The 22007-nt window shown below is 38.5% G+C and overlaps 1 protein-coding gene and 1 long non-coding RNA gene across 2 annotated transcripts in view; one reads left to right on the top strand and one right to left on the bottom strand.

Annotated features, from left to right (window-relative positions):
• LOC120533971 overlaps positions 1 to 2812 on the bottom strand; it is an 89066-nt gene extending 86254 nt beyond the window's left edge. Inside the window, exons 1-2 of the long non-coding RNA XR_005634660.1 lie at positions 2470 to 2812; positions 2085 to 2240 (exon numbers count right to left, since the gene is read on the bottom strand). This is a non-coding gene — a long non-coding RNA (uncharacterized LOC120533971). The remainder of the gene's footprint in view (positions 1 to 2084; positions 2241 to 2469) is intronic.
• Positions 2813 to 4487: 1675 nt separating this feature from the next.
• fezf1 (FEZ family zinc finger 1) lies at positions 4488 to 8523 on the top strand. Its single transcript, XM_039761142.1, has 4 exons — positions 4488 to 5579; positions 5683 to 5817; positions 6520 to 6652; positions 7953 to 8523. The coding sequence occupies exons 1-4, from the start codon at positions 4782 to 4784 to the stop codon at positions 8210 to 8212; spliced, it is 1326 nt and encodes a 441-aa protein (XP_039617076.1). The 5' UTR covers positions 4488 to 4781; the 3' UTR covers positions 8213 to 8523.
• The last annotated feature ends 13484 nt before the right edge of the window (positions 8524 to 22007 follow it).

The raw sequence follows: 22007 nt of genomic DNA, 5'->3' as shown, positions 1-22007 counted from the left end.
AAAGGTCAACGGATAAATCTCGCCAGTCAAAAAACGTCGCAATTACGGTGTTTGACGACCCCCCACCCCCCATCTGTTACGAGTCACTCCCCCGCACTCCAGTTTTACGGCAGACTTTATTTTACGATGAGCTAGAAATATTGCTGCTTTGCCTGCTCTGTACTAAGTAAATAAACGAATAAATAAATACATACCGAAATAGCCACATATGTACAGTATGCTCGAATGTACACAGCGATGCGCTTCGCTCTGCCAGGCCAACGAAGAGTTAATAACAGTGTATATAAGCCTGTCTCTGTTTATCGTGTAACTAATTCATAATTAGTCGCCTAATCTCATAATTAACGCGACATTTTTTCGAAAGCCTAATTAATTAATTTTCTTTGATCTGACATTACACGGTTTGAAAAGTTAGGCAGCCCACGTGAGTGCACTTGGAGTAACGTTACGCTCTCGGGAAGGGCGTCCTGATATTAAAATAGTAATAACACAACTTTGAGGATCCACTAATGGAAAAAATATCGAAGAATCTGGAACTCGATTTAGTTTCTTAAGAGCTGTATTTGCTTAACTGCCATAGTAAACGTAATTATTCCGGCATTGGTGACCAGTTGGTATTTGATTTGAAATCATATGTGATTACAATAAAGCGAAAGAACAGTAAAGAAGACGGATGATCATCAACGGTAAATTTTACGTTTATTAAAGTGTGGCAGTCGCAATAATGTATTACAGGCTCCTTTAAAACACGAGGGTTTAGATAAAAGGACAGACAGATGATACTTTAACACCATTATAAATATTAAATTGTTAGTGAAGGTATGCGACGAACATTTTTAAAATCGGTATGCTGAATGATTTAACAAGGTAGCGGTTAAGGATTTAAAAGTTGTTTTCATTATCATCAAGTTATGAAAAACATATGGAAAAAGCTGGTTTAGAAACTGTGTATAAAGCATTATTATTTATATGACTATTTGTTGTTATATTACCTAGAATAAGTAATGTAATATTACAGTACTACTATTGGCAGTTGTACAACAGCTCTTAGCATCGTTAATGTTTTCATCACTTCAGTAAGTAATCACGCACTAGTTGTACTTCTGTCCGTTCGTCGCTGCTGATGTGCCCCCCAAATCATTCACTAGATCTTGCTTAAATACTCCGCCCCTCTCATTAAGAGACTCATTAAGGGCTACTGGGGGCACTCGTAGAAATTCTCGGCTATAAGAACAAGCAGAACTGCAGCCTTGAGTTTGTCACATCCCGCCTCCCACACTTGACACTTTGGCCGCCAGCGGCTAAGTTCCACGCGGTCCGAGTCGCCTGTGGATGTGACACGTTTTGTTCGTTTGGTCTGTCGGGTCGATGAGAACTCATCGCCGACCTTGGAAACGAATCCGTGCTGAGTGTGCCGGTGCATCCGAGCATCAGTATTAAAAACACCCAAGAACACCGTTCGAAAAGCCTGCTTGTTTGTCGTTTCCTCACATTCTTATCATGCTTCAGTATCTGAGATTTAGATTTGGAGGAGGAAGGTCAGAGTGTGGATTTGATTGACGTCAAAATCGTTAAGTACACCTGCATTACGCTCTTTTTCCCTTTTATGTCTAGTTATATCCAATAGCAGAAATAATGTGTAACTATACAATGTAGCTGCATCATATCATTTTAAAACAAACGACATGGCAAAGGCGTTTAACACGGTTTCCTTTATTATGAATTGATTTATTAGTTACGTTTTTGTATTTATGTAAAAGCACAGCCATGTAGTATTTCGAAAATAGAATAAAAACGCTCAGTGCGATTAATTCACTTAACGTTGGTGATGCCAAGTTTCTCCTAAATGTAGCTCCGAAATAAAAGGAACTGAAAAGGAAAGGTGGGGGTTGGCTCTCTGGTTACTGAGTCTTTCAATTAAAAAAAAAGTTGGGGACCCGTTTCTTGAGCATTGCTTAGCGCTCTTTTCAATTCCACTTCAATTCCCACAAAACGGTATTGTTATTATAATCGCCATCAGCATCGAAATGAAAGTGCTGATAACACCTACTGACACACAGACACATGTTAAGCAATCTCTTTACCTGCTCGGATGAGACTTTAGCGTTCAGCCAGCGTTTGCTGAATGTCCTCGTGTGTCTTAAAGACTTCTCATCCGTTTGTGTGCTGTTTACCGTCCGTGTACACAAAACAAGAGGCCGCTGCTGACAGTTTCCAGGCACAAGGACCTAAACATTTCCCTGCAACAACGAACACATCAATCAGTGCACATGAAGATGGAAAACGAAGAAAAGCTCATTATCTATAAAACTCGACGACTTGTTATTTCAATGATTAGTGCTCTTTGCAAAGGCAGCGACAGGCGTGCTTCAGACTATGAAATCCAACCGCCTTAATGAGCCTAATTTAAAGGTTAAGCAAAGTGTCAGCAAACGGCGCGGCTAGGCGTTCTGAGGACGTGCGTCTTACCTGACTGTCTGCGGCTCCGGTGTGCTCACATGTCAGCGTGCGAGGGCTGCCGCTACGTACGTGTTGACTGACAATAACGATCGAGCGTCTAACAGCGCTACCTGACGTTAATACACGGCACCAGTAAGTGCGGCTCCTACCAGCAAGGTAAGGACCTCCGCTAAATTCACACAGTCATTAGGGCAACGTTCTATTGCAGTTCTCTTGCTAACAACAGAAACCGACAAGCAGGATGACGGCCGCCGATGAAGTCTCTTTAAACATGGGCGATGTAAGGAATGGCAAGCTCAATTCTCAACTCCGTGGTATTCCGGTTATGATAAGTGTGATCCTTTAAAAGCTTAACTGCAACCCCAGACTTAAAAAAATAAAAATAAAAAATAGTTCAATCCGCTCCTAGCAAAGCATTACATCCTACGTTGATACAATCATGCAAGCACTGACCTACATTTGTTTAAAGAATTGTAATTCAAATACCTCTTGTGATTTTTCTCAAACAGTAAAAAGAATCAACAATACCCAATGGTTAAAACACGCTGGAATAATCCTACATTTGTACCACCTCATTTGAAAAATAAAATGAAACAATTCAGTTATCTAAAAAAGGGAATTTATACCTTGAGTGTGTTCTCTAACGAGTATAAATGAAGTAACTGCACAGAATGTTTTGTCGGAAAGTTTATGTGATGTTGAAGACAAATGAAAAGAAATACCCCGGCAATGACAAGAATCATCAAAAAGCAGAATTTTTGAAAATCAAGGAAATTTCTTTATTTAAAATGTAAAAAGAAAAAACGAACCCGAATCTTCTTCCTTATTAATATTCTGTCAAGAAGAAAATCATATGAAACGTCAGTGTTTAAAACTCTAAACAGTAGGCCTATAATAAAGGTCCGGCACTAAACTTCATCAAATCAGTTAAGCGTATATTTTAATGAAGTGTATTTTGGGTAAAAAAAAAAAAACAACAACAACAACTCGGGAACATCTTTCAGAACTTTGGTGCAAGGAGATCACTTATGGTGTTTGTTTTCTGTTGGAAAAAAAATATTTCATCTTGTCTACAAATACAGGAGCCGTAACATTAAATAAAATAGCTTTTCCGCCTGGTATTTGAAATATTTTAAAGCTGTATCCCATTTAAAATTTCCCCAGCATTAAACCTTGCAATAATAAAATAAAATTGTAATATATTACACTAAAATAAAATAACGATCGAGTACTGTTTACAAAGAATTGTCTAGTTTAGCCCACGGATGTTCTCTACATGTTAAAATAGGAATTGTATTTTCTTTTTAAACGGAAGTAATGCTACATCTTCGCGACCGCTATTGACTACAGATTAATATTCCTATCAAAAACGCATTGTCAAATTGTATCGAACTTCCCGTAAAAGCGACCACTTATCCCGTGCAGCTTGCTGGTCCCTGAAAACGACAAATGCTAAAACCAAATGTAAAAAGTCAGGCCGCTGCGAGTGATCAGAGATACATAATCATAAACTGCTCTGTCCAAACGATAAATAAGGGGAGAAAAACGGCTATCAAGTAACGATTGCCATTTCTCGGTGGGATTTTCGGGGAATAACAACGAGTGCAGTGACGAAAGGTTTATGATCTGCAAAAGCAAGTTTGAGGCTCGGCGAAAAGGATGGCTCAGGTCGCGCGCTTTGAACGTTACGCTTTACGCTCAACTTCTGCAGTCAAAGGAAAGACGCTTTAAAAATTAAAAACGTCTATCTTCTGTTGACAGGTGGGAAACTATTCGTGTGTCAAATGTTAACTGACATTAACCTTTATGGCCATCGCTTTCTGGTTTGTCACTCTCTTCTGTGATTTACAATGATGTCACTTAAAGCCGTCGGGAAAATTGATCTCAGATTTGTGAAAGGCTTTACGGCTGAATAAGGCGATTGCAAATAAAGAGGGAGCGCCTCCTCCTTTCCTGGGCGGGTGAGCCTCAGTCACCAATAATAGCTGTAGTCAAGTGAAAAAAAAAGGGAAAAAAAGTTTCTCTGTTGACTGATGGAAGTGAATTGAGCAATTATCTAGTTTACCTTCTCCTCTTGGAAGGTAACGATTGGCGAGATCTTTGCTGCGTTATTGACACAACACGTTTTATTGAGCAGTCCTGCTAGAAATAAGTGTTGATTGTCCGGAGTCAACGCAACGCTAAGTGAACTGTGATGCGCTGGCATCGGCCCAGGCTTCCCCGCAGATGATGTCCTTTCTTGCAGGTCACTGAAAAAGAGAAGCGGAGTCCTAAAAACCCCAAGCAGAGACAAGCCAGCCTATAGAAGCGGAATTTAAGAAATGGACAGTGCCCTCTACAATACGGAATCGACTATCTTTGAGACATCGACGTTGAGGGACAGCTTGGCAGCAGCAGATGACAATATGATCAGCACTTCCAAACCGCTCGCCTTCTCGATCGAAAGGATAATGGCGAGGACCCCGGAACCAAAGTCCATTCCTCTTCCGAATTTATTTCAAGCGACCGTCAACAAGGCCGACGCCAAGCATGCTGTGCATGTCAGCTCCGCGGCGCTTCCTTGCGTGCTACCCTTCGTGCCACTGGCATACGACGCCGGCCACAAACTCAACCTGTCCGTGTCGGAACCGAGGAAAGTCCATTTAGACAACGCGCCTCACCACGCCAGCGACTTGCTAAGCATCGGCTTCAACTACAAAGGTGAAGTAGCTAACGGGAGCCCTCAGATTGGGCAGTATAAGCTTTTCCGACCGCGGGTAGTCAACCAGGCTTCATTTCACGCCATGGGAACTTTGTGCTACCTGAACTGCGGAGACAACCCCTGCTCGCCTCCGGCAAGTATTCTCAACCTTCACCCGATGGCTTCGTACCTCCTGAACTCGCCGCTCAACCCGCACCAGAAGGCTTTTTTATCGGAAAAAAACAAACTGCTCGTTCCCTCGGTGGAACGCTATTCGTCTGGACTTTCCTTCAAAGACATGTCCCAGTCTCAGCTGCAACACTACATGAAGGAGAGCGCGCAGATACTCTCGGAAAATTTGTTTAAGAACTCCTCGAAACTTAGCAGCGGCTCGCCCAACAGCAAGCCCAAAGTTTTCACCTGCGAAGTTTGCGGCAAGGCAAGTGGTGTTTGCACGCACGCACGCTTTCCCAGTACGTTTGCCCCTTCGGTGTCTTTGTGCGCCCATTTTTCATGTGTCCCTTTTCCCCCTCTTGCTGCAGGTATTCAACGCGCATTACAATTTAACCCGTCATATGCCAGTGCACACAGGAGCCAGACCGTTCGTTTGCAAAGTGTGTGGGAAAGGCTTTCGACAGGCCAGCACACTGTGCCGTCATAAGATCATACATACGCAGGTAAGAGCGGCCGTGGGTGCAAGAGAAGGAGAGAAAGAGGAGAAGCAAAGTGCGGGAACACGGAGACGAACGACAGGGGCACAGGGGCCGTGCTCGAGCAGCTCCAGATTACATTGTATGCCGATATGCAAAATATGTAAAGGCTCCAATATTCACGAAACTGACCCCTCAAAGATTATTAGTCAGCGCACGAAGACTGACATTAAAGAGCAGTTTTTTAATGATGAAAAATGAAGCATTTTTTTATATATGCATTTTAAAAGTGATCGATTAGGGAAAAAAATCCTGTATGCCGTTTAGAGCGATCAAGAAGTAGAATCGAGAACCAAAAAAGAAAAACACATGAAGCAATTGTGTGCTTCTTTTAGACTCTTATTTTTGTAAATTCCAGGTTACATTTTCATAGAGATTTAAACATAAATGAGTAATTGATTCAAAATTAGAATTTTCACGTTGTTCTTTGATTAATGGGATCTAAATTTCAATATCCCTATGGATAATTAAAAACACAAATGAAGGCTACAAAAATAGGATGATATAAATTGAGTTCTGAACCAGTGAGACAGTCTGGGGTTCGAGTGTCGACCGGGCTTCGTTTCATTTATCAGACTCGAGCTGTTATTGTCAATAGCATGGTGATCAAATTAGAGCATTTTTGAAAACAAATTCGTTATGGGACATTCTCCTTGTTATTCCCTGCAGGAAAAACCGCATAAGTGTAGCCAGTGTGGAAAAGCGTTCAACCGGAGCTCGACGCTAAATACACACACACGAATCCACGCTGGATACAAGCCCTTTGTGTGTGAATTCTGCGGGAAAGGCTTTCACCAAAAAGGTGAGGACCGGGCTTAAAGCAATCGCAGCACTTTCGGTCCGTCCATCTGTCTATCTTTATTTAGTGCCTTCTATCTATCTATCTATCTATCTATCTATCTATCTATCTATCTATCTATCTATCTATCTATCTATAGTGCCTTTTACTATATCAATATGTCTATTTTTGCATAGTGCCTACTGATATCTATCTATCTATTTTTATTTAATGCCTTCTATCTATCTATCTCTATCTATCTATCTTTATTTAGTGCCTTCAACTATCTATCTATCTATCTATCTATAGTGCCTTTTACTATCGATCTGTTAAGGTTGATTTTTTAAATGACGGTGCAGTATACAGTTTAAAGAACTTTAAGAATAACCAGCAACAATGTAAATCATGAAAATACCAATGTATAAAAGGTATGAATATATAGTATATGCACAAAATAAATATACTTTATATGATATATAAATATATAACTGTGTGTGTTTGTGTGTATATATACATGCTATATATGTTTAGACTGTATAAATGTATATATTTTAATATCTATCTACCTGTATGTATACATAGATATTTATCAATACACCTGTATGTATAATAATTTAATATTTGAGGGGAATGCAGCAATGGTTGATAAATTCAATAATTAGATCAGGCTATCTGGTGTACGGTTTTAAAATGTTTGCATGTGAGTGGATTATTATTGTTGTACATTCCACACTTTTCTGTATGGGTTGCAAGTTAATGCGGTTTAGGACTTATAGTCGATATTTCCCAAAAGGTAAATATGACATCTTTCTCTACCACGAAGCACCTGTAATAAATGCGCACACTACGCTATTTCGTTTTTTGCTATTTTTTTCCTGAAACTATAGTCACATTTTGTTGTATGACAGATATAAAATGAAACGAGTTGATTCACAACTTGCCTGAAGAAGGGGGCCTGAGTTGCCTCGAAAGCTTGCATATTGTAATCTTTTTAGTTAGCCAATAAAAGGTGTCATTTTGAATTTTTACTACATTCACAACTTGAACAACTGGAAAAGAAGAGTTGGGTAACGAACGCCTTTGTGTTTTCTAAGTGGGCTCAGGTTGCTAACGTGTACTGATAAAGTGGCGCCCGCTTGTTTTACTAAACGAACAATCTGGTGATGTATGGACGGCCACTCAAAACGCGCCTGCATGGTGTGCATTTTTGAGGAGCTGGTGTTTCGTTTTGTTTGAGGTAGAACACCTTTGTCTAGCTGTAGGCTTTGCATGTTGTTCTATTTTAGTATTCTGAAGTATTTACCATTTTGTCTCAATTCCGCAGGCAACTACAAAAACCACAAGCTGACCCACAGCGGAGAAAAACAGTTCAAGTGCAATATCTGTAACAAGGCTTTCCATCAGATCTACAACCTGACCTTCCATATGCACACCCACAACGACAAGAAGCCGTTCACCTGTCCCACTTGCGGCAAAGGCTTCTGCAGGAACTTTGATTTAAAGAAACACGTCCGGAAACTTCATGATGGCTCTCCACTGGCACAGCCCGTGCCAACGGACTCTTCCAAGGGAAATCTGCATTAGATCCACATCCGTTCGCCAGGACCCTGATGGCCCGTTTCTCCTGCATGCAACTTTTTGTGCAGTTACGCTGTATAGTGGACTATAGACTCCTAACCCGAACACGTAAGAACCCCTTTTTGTGAAAGAGCGAATCCTTCTTTCCATCTCAGGGTAAAGGATGTGAGAAGCCGTGTTGTATTTATTCCAAACTCTTTGTATCTTTACGGAATGCTGCGACATTTAGGAATAATATAATGTAAAATTATATTCACCGTTGTGCTGACTTTGTTATGTTCAAATGCCTGACTATTAATTATTATTATAATTATTAATATTATTTGTTCATTTATTTTATTTTTATTTTTATAAATATATATATATATATAAATATATACTATATATATGCAAGTGTATCAGCGGGGTCACTTTGAGTATTAGTTCCTCTGGCGCAAAAAAAAATAAACACAATAAGAAAGAAACAAGCAAACAAAAAATATTGTTGTAATGAAAATAAACCCTGCATGTCTTTACGTCAAGTGGGACTCCGACATTATTATATGATATGGTATTAAGAGTAAGATTATACTTTGGTGTTCATTGTTTTATCTTTATTTTCTTTCTACCCGAAGCACTTGAGGCTCCATTTGCCCACTACAAAAATAATGTAAAAGCAACTTTGTGGCAACTGTTCACTCATCACTTGCCATTTGTACCGTACAGAGATACACTGCATCAGGTTTCACTGTTTTTAGATTTTCTAGTTGTTAGCTAAACTGATGAATTTCTAAAAGCGCCTTTGAGCTCACCGGCGACTGCATGGGGTGGCATTTGCTGCCTTTTAAAGTGACCAGAGCGCACGGTGGGCACTGGGCCATTCATCTTTTAAAAGTAGAGAAATACACCTTCAATTCAAATGTGCAGCAAACAGCGTTTGCACAGTCACTATATTTAAGGTATTTTATGCTGATAACAAATAGATTTTCCAGTTAGTTCAGATTTTTTTTTAAATATGGATATGGCAGCCACGTTTCAGAACGGTACGATCATTCTAAATTTTATATAAAGCACATTTACTTTTATTTCTGAAAGCAACAACATTTTTTACGAACAATTATAATTGTAATTAATACTTTGCTGCGGTGGGCTGGCGCCCTGCCTGGGGTTTGTTTCCTGCCTTGCGCCCTGTGTTGGCTGGGATTGGCTCCAGCAGACCCTGTAGTTCGGATGTAGCGGGTTGGATAATGGATGGATGGATTAATACTTTGTCAAACAAATATCCATTTTACTTCCTGCTTGTTATTGTAATAGATGATCAGAATATGAATAAGTAAGTGCATTTTTAAAGTGCGGTTTACTGTCCACATTAATATCAGCTAAAAAGTAATGAGAGGAAATTAGCAAATGTTTTCTTTCTAAAAAGGATTTCTTATTTTTTTTCACTGAGGTTGATTTTTTAACGCTTTAACGAGTTCTTTAATCACTGCCTCTGTGGTACACATGCCTACCTGTAGCAGATGCACAACAACCGAAATACTTGGCGGATAAACGAATCCCACTCACCTGTCACCAAAAACGTGCAGAGCATTTAAATGAAACGCCATTAAAAATGAATATATAAGTACATTTCTTAATGCCTTTCATATGGGATTGTATTTGTTCGTAGAACTGCATAGCTGTAGTTCTTTAAAAACAGAGCAGTATTTCCATGCAGCAAGATGATGTAGATTATGTGAGGAGTAATTAATTATGCACCTTATTAGTTGCTGTGTTTTCATTAGGAGGTAAGAAGAGAAAAATGTCTCCCCCTGGCGAACATTTAAAACAATTTTAACTATTCCTTTCGTTAATGCCCTAATAAAAATTAAAAGTTGCTGCCAGTTACTGTCGTTTTTGGTTTGTTAACCGGATAATTCATGCCCACCTTTAATTTTAAATACAAAAAAAAAATACTATAGAGGATGAAACCATATATGTATCGAAACGACAAAAGAACGACTCAGTAAAGTCAACGATGTGTCTGGTCAAACTATTCATTCAAAGCAGAACTGTGCACTTTGTGCAAAAGCGACTTTTCGGTCACATTCTCGTTACCTTTAATCTCGATTTCCTCTTCCTTCTTTCCATTTTATTTGTAAAAAAAATCTTGTAATCGAATACTCCAGGATTCTTCACACGCTTAAGTGGAATTTTTTTACTGCCCACTCCACACGGCAACTGCTCCTTTAATCGCTGCTTTGCTGAGAAGACCCCCGCAGCCCGAAGTGCAGGCATGTTGTGGGCTCATCTCCCGCTGAACGTCCACTACGTCCGGCACCTGCACTCGCCCAGAGAACATACTTCATTGTTTATACCGCTAAATATAAAGAGCGTACTCAATGTAACCAACCTTATGGTTTATACATTGTTTAGTCAGGGAAATATTGTCAGTTGAAAGTGAATATTTTAACGCAATAGTTCACATTCTTGATCATGGGGAGATAATTTCAGTTTTATTTATGGTATAAAAATATGTTTAACTATTATTCCACATAAAAAAAATATATTCTGTGATAGGAATACATTGTACAAACACGAGTAAAAAATCAAATTCAAGAATGCGCATTAAAAACATGCTGAAGTTTAATTCAAACAAAATTTTTACTGTATGAATGCTAAGGCCAAATAAAACTATGAAGATCGACTTTTAAGAAAGAAGCTTTGCTCCCTTATAATATCACGCGTCTATCTGTCTGTCAATCTTAAACATAATATACACATTCTAGGGTAGGGACTCCAGTTACCCCAGTTTTAGAATACAGAAATACAGAACATTACAAAATACCACAATCGGGTTTCGTTTGCTGTTTGTTTTTATGTCATTTATGGTTTGCAACGTCTATTAAGAATGTCCTTAGTCCTGTGTATGCTTTAGTTTTCTGGTAGTTGATACTTTAAATTCCTGGTTTCAGTTATTAAGTCGGACTCTTTAAGTTTTGTTTTGTTTCGTTTCATTTTATCTATTTATGTTATTCGGGTTATTGGATTTTCCTTCCAAATCCCAGACACGTTTCCTTTTATTAACGAACACGAAGTCAGTGAGCGCTCCCAACGCTGCCCGGAGCAAAAAAAAACGAATAAACGATGATTTGTTGCGGCTAGTTTTATACACTGGTGCTTCCGTGCGTTTAGGAAAAAAAAAATGACGTGAATTGTATTTGTTTGAATATTTAAAAGGCAGTGTAATCGACAGGCTCCATACGGTTATGTAAAGATTTACAGGTACCGTTTTCTATTATTTTTCAAGTTTGTTATTTTTGAATAAATACTAAACATAGCAAATGCAGCCATCTGCCTAGACTCTGTGCGACGTGGAGAGTAGCATTGCAGCAGCATGAGGCTTAGAGCATAAAAAACAAACAGAGGTCGGCCATGCAGTCTATCACTGGTCATACTCACTTACACGCCGCACACTCTCACCGTTTAACGTGCACCTTCTGGGATATGAGAGGGAGAATCCTAAACATGCAGCGCCAGGCAAGAATCTCCGCGTCACTGGGCCGTAAGAAATACATGGCAATGCCGCTCATCCAGCCATTAATCGGTCCATTTTCTTAAGGCACTTGTCCAAGGAAGGGTTACAGGGAAGCATTCGAGGCAAGGCAGGAACAACACCTAGACAGGGCGCCAGCCCATCAACGGGTGAACACACAACAAACAACACACGTGCCAATTCATTGAACCCGCACCTCTTTATTGGGTTCATTTTTCAAATACAAAAGCATGTCAAAATAATTTGCATTTAACCTTGAATATTGTGGCTGTTTGACTTCCCATAATGCTCAACACAGGCCGTTTCTGGAGGAAGGGCTCTTGGAGGTCCAGGGTAGAGTTGTGCCTGCGTACTGCAGGTGTAGGACATCCTGTGCTTTCTCCAGGTTTGTGATTGGACGGCCCCCAACACTGTAACACACCATTTCTAATGGCCTCCCTAGCCTTATCTGTAATTTGTGAAATGCTGCCCAGTAGTGGTTTGCTATAGACTGCAATTTTGATAGTCCTACTGACTCTTTAATTGCTGAGAACTGAAACACTAAAATGATAACTTTTAATAAGTCATACGGTTTAAATAATAATAATAATAATAATTTGATATTCCTTATCTCCTGGCTTCATTTTCCTGGTAAGGGTTCTTGTATATAATTTTTCCTCCTTAAGAGTTCATAGTAATTCCCAAGCCAGTCCACCGCTTTAGTTTTAGGGGTCTTCCCTTGGTCCTCTCTCAGTGGGCTGTATCCACCCCCATCCTAAGGCTGTGAAATGTTTGTGCAATGAAATGATTCCTACAGCTATGAGAATATTCTTTTTGATGACAAAACAGTCAGCATCAGTGCAATGTAGTGTCCATAACGGAGATTAACACCTCCTGAAATATTCCAAAAATATTCATTATTTAAGGAATAAACAAAGTAATTTCATCTATCAACAAGCTGGAAAACATTTGGGAATGTGTCTGATTTATTTTGAAATACGCTTGCACAACTATATTATTAGTGAACATTCCCCAACAAATAGAACCGATAAGCACACATTGCCTTGGGCCTTGCAGGCCACACGGTCAGTTAGCAATTCTTGTTGACAAAGTGTCATGGTGGGCACCGCATCAGAGTTCTCTAGGGAGGAAAGCAGACTGTGCTCATTCTGAAAGCTCCTTCCAGACTGCACCACTCTCCCACTGGACACACAGACCTTTATTTTAAAAACTGGCTCGAATGAGGCATAGGAGAATCGGATAAAGGTCACTGATTATACTGACACAGAACTAAAGATGTTATGTTTTGACTTTTTAGAGTGCAGAAGAAGCTTCACCAGCACAAACCTTGAGTTAAATGGAATTAATCCCATTTGTAGTTTGACTTTGATTTCTCCTGAGAAGAAAAGTTTGCTGAAATATCAGCACAGAATCTATGATGGCTAACAAGTGGAATTAAAAACAAACTATCGCGTGACTTGGCACTGTAGATCCAAATATTAGGAAATAAAAAAAGAAGCCTGACAGTGTTACTTTAATGATGTTGGATGACTGATATACATAAATGCAATGAGTACAGCTCACAAGTAAAATCAATGAAAGAACACACACACACACTTGTATTTAATGTTAGTGGCTTCACTGCTTGTCATTTTCTGCACTACTTATACAAAACATCATTGCGTGAGACGAGGGTTCAGCTCTCCTATTCTCACTCTCTACAATGTGAGTATGGAGTGTGTTACATATGAGTAGTCATCAATTAAGAATTCAAGGCAATGGGCGTGTAGTGCTAAAAAGAATTCAAGACTTTGTTCACTTGGTCAACAGTATTAGACAATGGCAGTGCAGTACGTTTGGATGGCTTCCTCCTAAGACCTGGGCTCATATCCCGGCCCCAGTCTCTGCCCAAGTGGATGTTGCATGTTTTCAGTGTAACTGAATGGTTTTACTCCTAGTGCTCCAAATTCCGATGATATGCCTTAGTTAGGTGATGACTCCACGCTTGCCTTGTGTCAGCAAGTCTGTTTAATGACAAACTGGCGTCCCACCCAGACTGGTTGCCAACCTAGGCGTGTTTCTAGTAACTCTATGTGAAAAAGTGAATTCAAAGAAGAAAGCAATGCATGGATCATGAAATTAAAGTGCAGTTCTGGGGATGGGGATGCTGAACTAAAACAGTCAAACTGAGAGAACAGAATGGAGTTTTATACCTGCTGCATTTGTCATGTTAAACAAAAAAGGGTTTCAGAATAACAGTAGTGGTTTGTTTGGGCGTTGGACTGCAGGAGATGATGCTTAATCAGATGTGAGGATTTAGTTCATTTAGTTCTGAGCCTACCTGTGTTCCTTTTTGTTTTTTGGCAAAGTAGAGAACAGCTGGTTATAAAATCAGCACCTTTATTTCCTGTTGAAATGTTCTGTTTGTATATGAACTTTCTTTAAAGGTGGATGCCAGGGAAGTCCCGTCAAGCTGGATAACCATTACAGTTCCCTACAGCTACGTAAATATCACCGTAAGAAGTAAAGATTGTACGTCGTCTGCTCCATCCTGTTCTTATGATGTAACTAGTGATCTGCTGTTGTCTTGATGTGCCATTTTTCAAATACATTGCAAAAGCATTAGTTAATGATCATTAGTGTTACCGAAAATTATCATACAAGTTAATCCTTACCTGGACTTATAAACTGAATATTCACAGTTTATAATAAGATGCCAAAAATAAAGAAATCTAAGTAGATTGATCTGTGCATACTGGAGGTGATCATGATTACCTGAGATGTTCTGTTTAATGTGTCTGAGCACCATTTTCTCAAAGCACTTCATTATGATTGGAGGGAAAGCCCCCAGTTTTCAGTCATTCAGACATTCCAGTTTTGCTCTGTTTGGCACAGTGACCATCGTTGTCCTTTTGGATTAAGCAGAGACTACAGATTCTCTCATTGAAATTTTAATAATGGCACTGAAGATGACATCTAATTGGTTGCAAGAGGTTTTGTAAATGGCAGGAAATTCCATTCCTTGTGGATGTTAACTCATTTAGAAGTCCTTCTTACATTATTTGGGCACAACACATTTTGGCTGTTGTCAAAACAGGCTCATCAATACCTTTGTCTTGTCGGACGTCTGACGGCAGCTTTTATTTCTCCATTTGTTTTCATAAACGTCTAGAGGTGTACAATGCATTCTATCTGGTACGGCGTCTGATCAAGAATGTAAAGCCTTGCAGAGGGTGGTGAAGGCACCACAGAACATTCCAGTAGTCCGTGGCCTTCTGTTCAGGACACATGCAACACTCGCTGCCTTAGAAAGGCAAACAGGATGAGTAAAGACCTCAGCCATTCTGCACAATCCCTTTTCTCTGTCCTCTTTTCTGACAAACACTACAGGGACATTTGCACTTACACCTGTTCATTCAGAATCAGTTTCTACAAACAAAGTCGTAAGGTTACTGAGTAGTCAATCATACAAATAAATATATATATATATATATATATATAAATATAAATGCATATGAATTCACAAATGCCTACTGTATACTGTATATGGATGTTGCATGCGATGTATAATTTTAATTTATTTCTGTATTTTTTGTGTTGTATTTTTGGTCTGAGGACACATGCAAGTGAGAATTTGATTGCACTACTGTATATACACAACAATAAACTTGAACTAAGGAATGTCTGTTAAAGAAATTGGGCAATAGACTATGGCTTTTAACTTAAACATCCATCCATCCATTATCCATCCCGCTATATTCTAACACAGGGTAATGAGGGTCTGCTGGAGCCAATCCCAGCCAACACAGGGCACAAGGCAGGAACAAATCCCTGGGCAGGGCGCCAGCCCACCGCAAATCCCTGTTATTCTTTTATTATTTTTTCTTAAACACCGCCTACTGTTTGACTGTTCCAATCTTGTTCATTATTTTACATCACTCTGACTGGTAGCAAGGTGGTGAAGAGCATTCATAAAGGTTCTGTTGTACTTTGCACAAATATTAATAACCCTGAGCTGAACCGATTACAATGTGGTTCATTTTTTATAAAAGCCTTAGATTTTGTAAACAGCCAATCCACCTTATCTTGATACAATCTCCAGGAAAGTTGACAGAGCCAATCAATACTCATTATTATTACTTCCCATGGCATGTTGTGTGCAACCATGTTAAAAAAAACGAAAAAGGCAGAGTGCAATGAAAAAGACTGAAGCACCACAAACAATTTATCGGATATTATAATGCAAATTGAGTCTGTCTTCCTAATAACACGGTAATTTAAGAACTGAGGACAATGTTTTTAAGTACGTAAACTCAGTGATACTCACTGGTACAAATCAATCCATAAACACACAGGGAGAATGAGCAGACTCCATGTAGACTCTGTCACTGTGAGACAGGACTAACAGCTCTGCGCTACCATTCTGCCTGTGCTGAAACATCTGTATTAAACTTTAACTGAATGAAATTCTTGTCTTTTGATTGCATGTTATGCACATGCTTAATTTTCCTCTTTCTAATTCACCAAAGCATGCACATGAGTGATGACAGCAGTAACAGTGGGCAATATATTTGTTAATGAACACAGTAAAAAAAATTTGATGGGCAGCAATCAGTTTTCCTTAGTGAAAGACTGTAAGAGAAGGTGTGACTTTAGTCAGTAAATTGTTGTCTAAAGAACAAACAGAGAAGTTCATTTGAACATTTAATGATGTCAATAACAGTGCATGGAGATGACTCTGCTAGGTTCAACCACCCTCCTGGCCCTAAAGGGTGTACCGGAGGAAGATAAGCAATGGAGTGCATAGCACATCTCTATTTAAAAGGACAGAATCTCAAAAAAAGTTTTTTTTTCCTAAAATGACATTGGATACACTGTTTTTTGTTTTTTTTTAATATGTAGGCAATCTCAAGATGCAGATTATTACTCAATAACACTATTAGCTAGAAAAATGATCATATTGGGTAACTTTTACATTTTTTATTTTCACGTTGAACCCCAGGGGCCTTTACCTCCATTATGAAGCTCAAGAACAGGCTAGCTATTTTTTTTTAATTAAAAATTTATAAAAAATGCTTCACTTTAGAACATAATTTCATGTAGCAAATTAATATATACCATGATTGTGAAGAAATAACTTTGACTTGAAAAATGCCAAACTTATCTTTTATGGTGAGCCTCAAATGACTGAGAGACTAAGAAAATTGATATTAACAACAAATTTAAATATTATAAAAAGTCCTAATGTTACACCATTCATTTCTAATTGTGAATAATGTAAAGCAATTTTCTTTCTAAACAATAAGTGGATATGGTGGAAATGCAATGAGACAACAGTGCAACCTGCTTTGCCACTATGCCACCAAGACACAAATCACTGTAGTTCTTGGTTGCAAATCTTGTTGATCTGCAATACAACTTTCATCACACCGAAAATATTTAAGAGAAGTACAAAGCACTGTTAAGTAATGTGGTGGCTGCCAGTTGTTATCTTAAGAGTCCTACTATATCTGGTTACCCATCATCTATAGTTATTGAATAATGTCTTATGATGACAGGGGATAGACTATGCCACCACTTTACATTTTTTAATCTAAGCAGGACGGCCTGCTAATGGGCAGCCTAGTCCTCCACATAATTTACAATGGGAGTCAGGCAGTGACATAGTCAAGTTTGAACAACTTATTATCAGAAAACTGTAATCTGTAGCATGAGCACACAGTGTTGAAAACAGAAATAATACAGGTAAAAAAGGTGCCTTATTTTTGAATTTTTCCCTTTGTCTACTGGAGCCATATAAATATTTTTTTTTCTCCAGTACATCAAATTCATCTCACAAAGACTTACTCACCACTTAGTTCTAGAATTTCCATTGTACTTCAAAGATTTTGCAATCTTTGGGCTATTAGTCCAAACTTATGACCAAATGTTAACAGGACTTCATCAAACAGGATGGCATTTGTCACACGGAACGTAATTTTTTTCTGTTTGACAGGCATACTACTGACTTTTGCAAAGAAATAATCATCTGAGTTACAGAAAATCTGCAGTAAGCGGGAAAAGGTGCTCTAGAAGACAAAAGGTTTGCCTCTAGACCTAGGAGGTAAAAGGAAATTGTTCAGAACAAACACGTTTGCGTAATTAGAATTTCAAGTTAACCATTAAACTAATCTGGAAATGCTAAAGGACAGATTGAGAGAAGCAGGGATGTAAGAGAATATTTGGGTTGCAGTAGGAAAACCCAATTTAATTGCTGTTGGCAAAGGATGGAGAAAACAGAGAATGACAGAATTGGTTTTGTTTAAGAATTATGCAGTTCTTTATGTTGAGATACTCTCGAGAACTCATTGATCCATTAAATGACAATACACTTTCTGCTGTGATCTTCTTTTAGATTGAGTTGCCAGAAGGGGTGGAATTGACGGCAGCGTGAAAGCGACATCACTGGTTTTTGGGGAGTTTCTCTTCCACTCTGGGAATAGAAGCAGAGACTGTGATGCATCCCCTGACCTCTTTGACCAACATATAAGCTTTCTTTGAAATTCCCAAGACTCGTCTTAATTAATCTTAGGCATTGTTACAGCCTAACAAATATAGGGTGGTCCAGATCTAATTATGCAATTTTCATTACGCTATAACTTTATTACATAGAAAATCACCCGAAAAATTCCAGACCATCGAGAAGTGTGCGAACTGACGACATGAAGAATCGTCTTCACGCCGAACTGGAATCGTCCCCACATAAATCAAAGTCATCCAGACGATCTGGATCTGCATAATTAGATCTGGACCACCCTGTACATTATGCTCCACCACTACTTTGTTCTTATCAGCTTTGTCAAAGTCAAGTCAAATCTATTTATAAAAGAACATTTAAAAACAGCAGAACTTGTACGAAAGTACTGCTCAAAAGAACATATAAGACTACCATAAAGCAAACAATTATGTAAAACAGTTTATTAATGACTATTTCATTTCCATCCTCCTACTCCCGACGACCTTACCCACAGTGAAAGGTAGAAGAGAAAAAGTGGGTTTTTAACTAAGTCTTAAAAATTTCAGTAGTAGGAGGCAATCTGATGTGGAAAGCCTAAGAGCAACAACTGAAAAAGTCCTGTCACCTTTAGACTTCAGCCAAGATCTTGGAACTGCAAGGAGTAGCTGAGCAGATGACCTCAAAACTCTCATTCCCAGGATGGGATGAAGGAGATCATAGGTGTATTTTGGGGCTAAACCATGCAACGGATTAAAAACAAGCAATAACATTCTACAATCAATCTAAAATCTCACTGGTATCCAGTGGAGACAGGCCAGTACAGGTGAGAAATGCTATCTTTTCTGGTGCTGGTTAGAAATCTAGCTGCTGCAATTTGAACCAGTTGAAGGCGCAACAGGGCAGATTTGGGCAATGCCACATATAGGGAATTGCAATAATCTAGTCGAGATGTAATAAAAGCATATTCCTAAATCCTTCTGCACTATTCACAAATCCTTCTGTGAAAGAAAGGATTTTAAAACTGACATTTGCCTCAGCTGGTAAAAGTTGGACTTTATCATCATGGAGATATGTTTGTCAAAACTTAATGATGACTCAAAGATGATACCCAGGTTTCTGACACCATTATGAATTTTGGCAATCAGCGATCCTAAGTGAGTGCCAATTTCATTAGCAAAAGAAGTAGGGCTAAAGATAATGACCTCTGTTTCATTTTCATTCAGTTGGAGGACATTTTGCACTATCATGCACCAAAGTTTGATATTATCAATAAACTCCATCAGCTTTTTTTTTTTTTTGCAGTGATGTCAGGGATAACTAAGATAAAGCTGGGTATCATGAGGATGACAATGGTAATTGGTACCGTGTTTTTGAAATATGGACCCCAAAGGGAGCAGATATAAGGCATATATTAAGGGGACCAGAGTAGAGCCTTATGGCACACCTTACTGTACAGTATATGAGCAGAGCTGGCAGGGAGAAATCATCACCTATGTTATCTAGCACAGATCTACCTTTTAAGTAGGGCCCAAAACCATTTCAGTGCACATCCTTGTTTGCTCACTTCACACTCAAGCCATTTTAACAAAACTCCATGGTCCTCCGTATCAAAAGCTGCACTATGTTTCAGCAGCACATTTATTAATAGCACAAGCTGAGTCAAGGTTAATAAAATATCATTAGTCACCTCCAAGAAAACAGATTCTATACTATAAAGTTTTTTAAAACCAGCTTGAAATACATCCCATAGATTGTTTTCCTCCAAATATGACAGTAACTGCGCATAAACCACCTGTTCCATAATTTTGAAAAAGAAGGGGAGCTTACAGATAACCTGTGATTTGAAAGCATTATAAGATTCAGAGTAGGCTTCTTCAATAGTGGCGAAAAAATGGCATGCTTGAAGTTGTCAGTCTTTTCCCCCTATTTTAAATAGTTATTAATTATCGCCAAAACAACTGAACTGAAGTACTTCACAGGTCTTGAGCAAGCTCATATGGAAGCTGCTGACTGGTGGGTTTAAGAAATCGTTCATGGTGTTAAAAAGCAATTTAGGTCTCGAGGCAGCATTCGCAATTAAATCCAATTAATAATTTGATTTTGCTGCTCTTACTGAGTCTTGTTAGAGCTTCAAGCGAGATTTCAGAATTTCATAAGGGACCTGGAGTTTGTCCTTTTTCCACCTGGGCTCAACCTGCCTGCATTCCTGCCAGATAATGCAAGTGGTGTCACTTAGCCAGGGCTGGACTCTGGCCTTAACACTGGCTCTATTTAACTTTAAGGGTGCTATTAGGTCCCATGTATGCTCCCAAGACTAACCAGGCTCGCATCTAACCAGGCTTTGAGCATCAGAGAGGGCTTCTGTCACCACAGGTAAGTGAAGGTTTCAAAAAACTGAAGTGCAGATTCAGCATTTATCGAATGGAAGTAACGCTGAGGTGGTGAGAAATTCCAGGGTGGAAACAAGAGGTTGAATTCATAGACGACTGCATATGGTCAGAAATGCCAGGATCAAAAATATCCAAAATCTTTGCTTTGCTAATTTTGAAGCCACTACTGATATCAATTCAGGCTTAATGTCTAACGGTTCTTATAACAATGTCTCATTTTTAAGTGTTGTGACTTTATTTTCATAGTCGTTGAATCCTAGCATTTAAAATAAATGCAATATTTTTATTAGAGGTCAGAAAAGTCTTGTTAATATTAACATGTTTCAAATTTACAGATACACATCTCTGTGAATAGTTAAATTGTGTGGTGATCATGATGTATCTTTCATAATCAATTACAATTTTAAGTTACAATTATTTCTTATAATGCTGTAGTGTGGTGCAGAACTAAACATGCTATCTTTCAATATTTAGTAATAAAATGTAAATGTTCTGTATCTTCTAAGGTGATCTTTATAATTGCGATTTCATGCCTCTTTAATAAAGTATAAGAAACTGAAAAGTTGCACTGTGCCTTTAAGGTAAATCCATTCCTAAAGTGGCATACTGTATATCAAACTTTGAGAAGCACATAGACAAGAAATGCACAAAAATGGCAGAGGTAGAGAATTACAGTTTTTATTTCTTTAGCCCTTCAATTTCTCAGTGACATTTAAAGTTTAAATAAGTCATGGTAATGAAGAGAAGATAACAGAGGATGATCAAAAATCCTACCACTTTCATTAAAATATTTTTGTAAACATAAGAATGCCCAGTATAAACATGCAAAAACTACTGCCTGACATTCTGAAATAGCTACATTATAGCCAATCATGCCTCAAAGATGGAGAATAAAAATGCTGTTTTGTAATTTAATAATTTATGAAGTTATTACAATGTTCTTGCATGCAATATTAGATGTGAATATTCTTTTAAAGGGATTTATTTAACACAAACTTCAATGTTCTCCCAATGAATTCCAGAATGTTTTCAAAGTTTATTTTGGAGCCTCAGGTGGTAGAGGTATATGATGGTACTACAGAAAAGTGAAAAGCGCATGGGAAAGGTAAGAGGTTATTCTGGTTATGGTTTAGATGCTAAACATAATTTCTGATGGTATTCTGATGATAATAAAGGTAAATGATTAAACAAAATGGATGTTTTAGTGGTGACTATTTTGAGTTGACATTTCTGATGACCATCATCATGGGAAGTTCTTTTTAAAAAGAGTTTTTGAAGCAATATTCAGTGATCTTCACTGAGTGCAGGCTCAGAGTGCTGTAAGACATTCACAGATAGATACAAATACAAGCGTTAAAAGTTACTTATTACATAATAAATACATGTAAAGTCACTGATTAATTTAAGCAGAGAGGAAACAAA

This window comes from Polypterus senegalus, chromosome 8 (genome assembly GCF_016835505.1).
Source record: "Polypterus senegalus isolate Bchr_013 chromosome 8, ASM1683550v1, whole genome shotgun sequence".
NCBI classification, from domain to species: domain Eukaryota; kingdom Metazoa; phylum Chordata; class Cladistia; order Polypteriformes; family Polypteridae; genus Polypterus; species Polypterus senegalus.
Note: the sequence above shows the minus strand (reverse complement) of the source record. Positions and strands in the feature narration are given on the sequence as shown.

Excerpts from the sequence above, each read along its gene's own strand:
- fezf1 (XM_039761142.1), top strand. The coding sequence starts at position 4,782 with ATGGACAGTGCCCTCTACAATACGGAATCGACTATCTTTGAGACATCG. Across the intron at positions 5,818-6,519 it reads ATAAGATCATACATACGCAG|GAAAAACCGCATAAGTGTAG; the intron begins GTAAGAGCGGCC and ends TATTCCCTGCAG. Across the intron at positions 6,653-7,952 it reads GAAAGGCTTTCACCAAAAAG|GCAACTACAAAAACCACAAG; the intron begins GTGAGGACCGGG and ends TCAATTCCGCAG.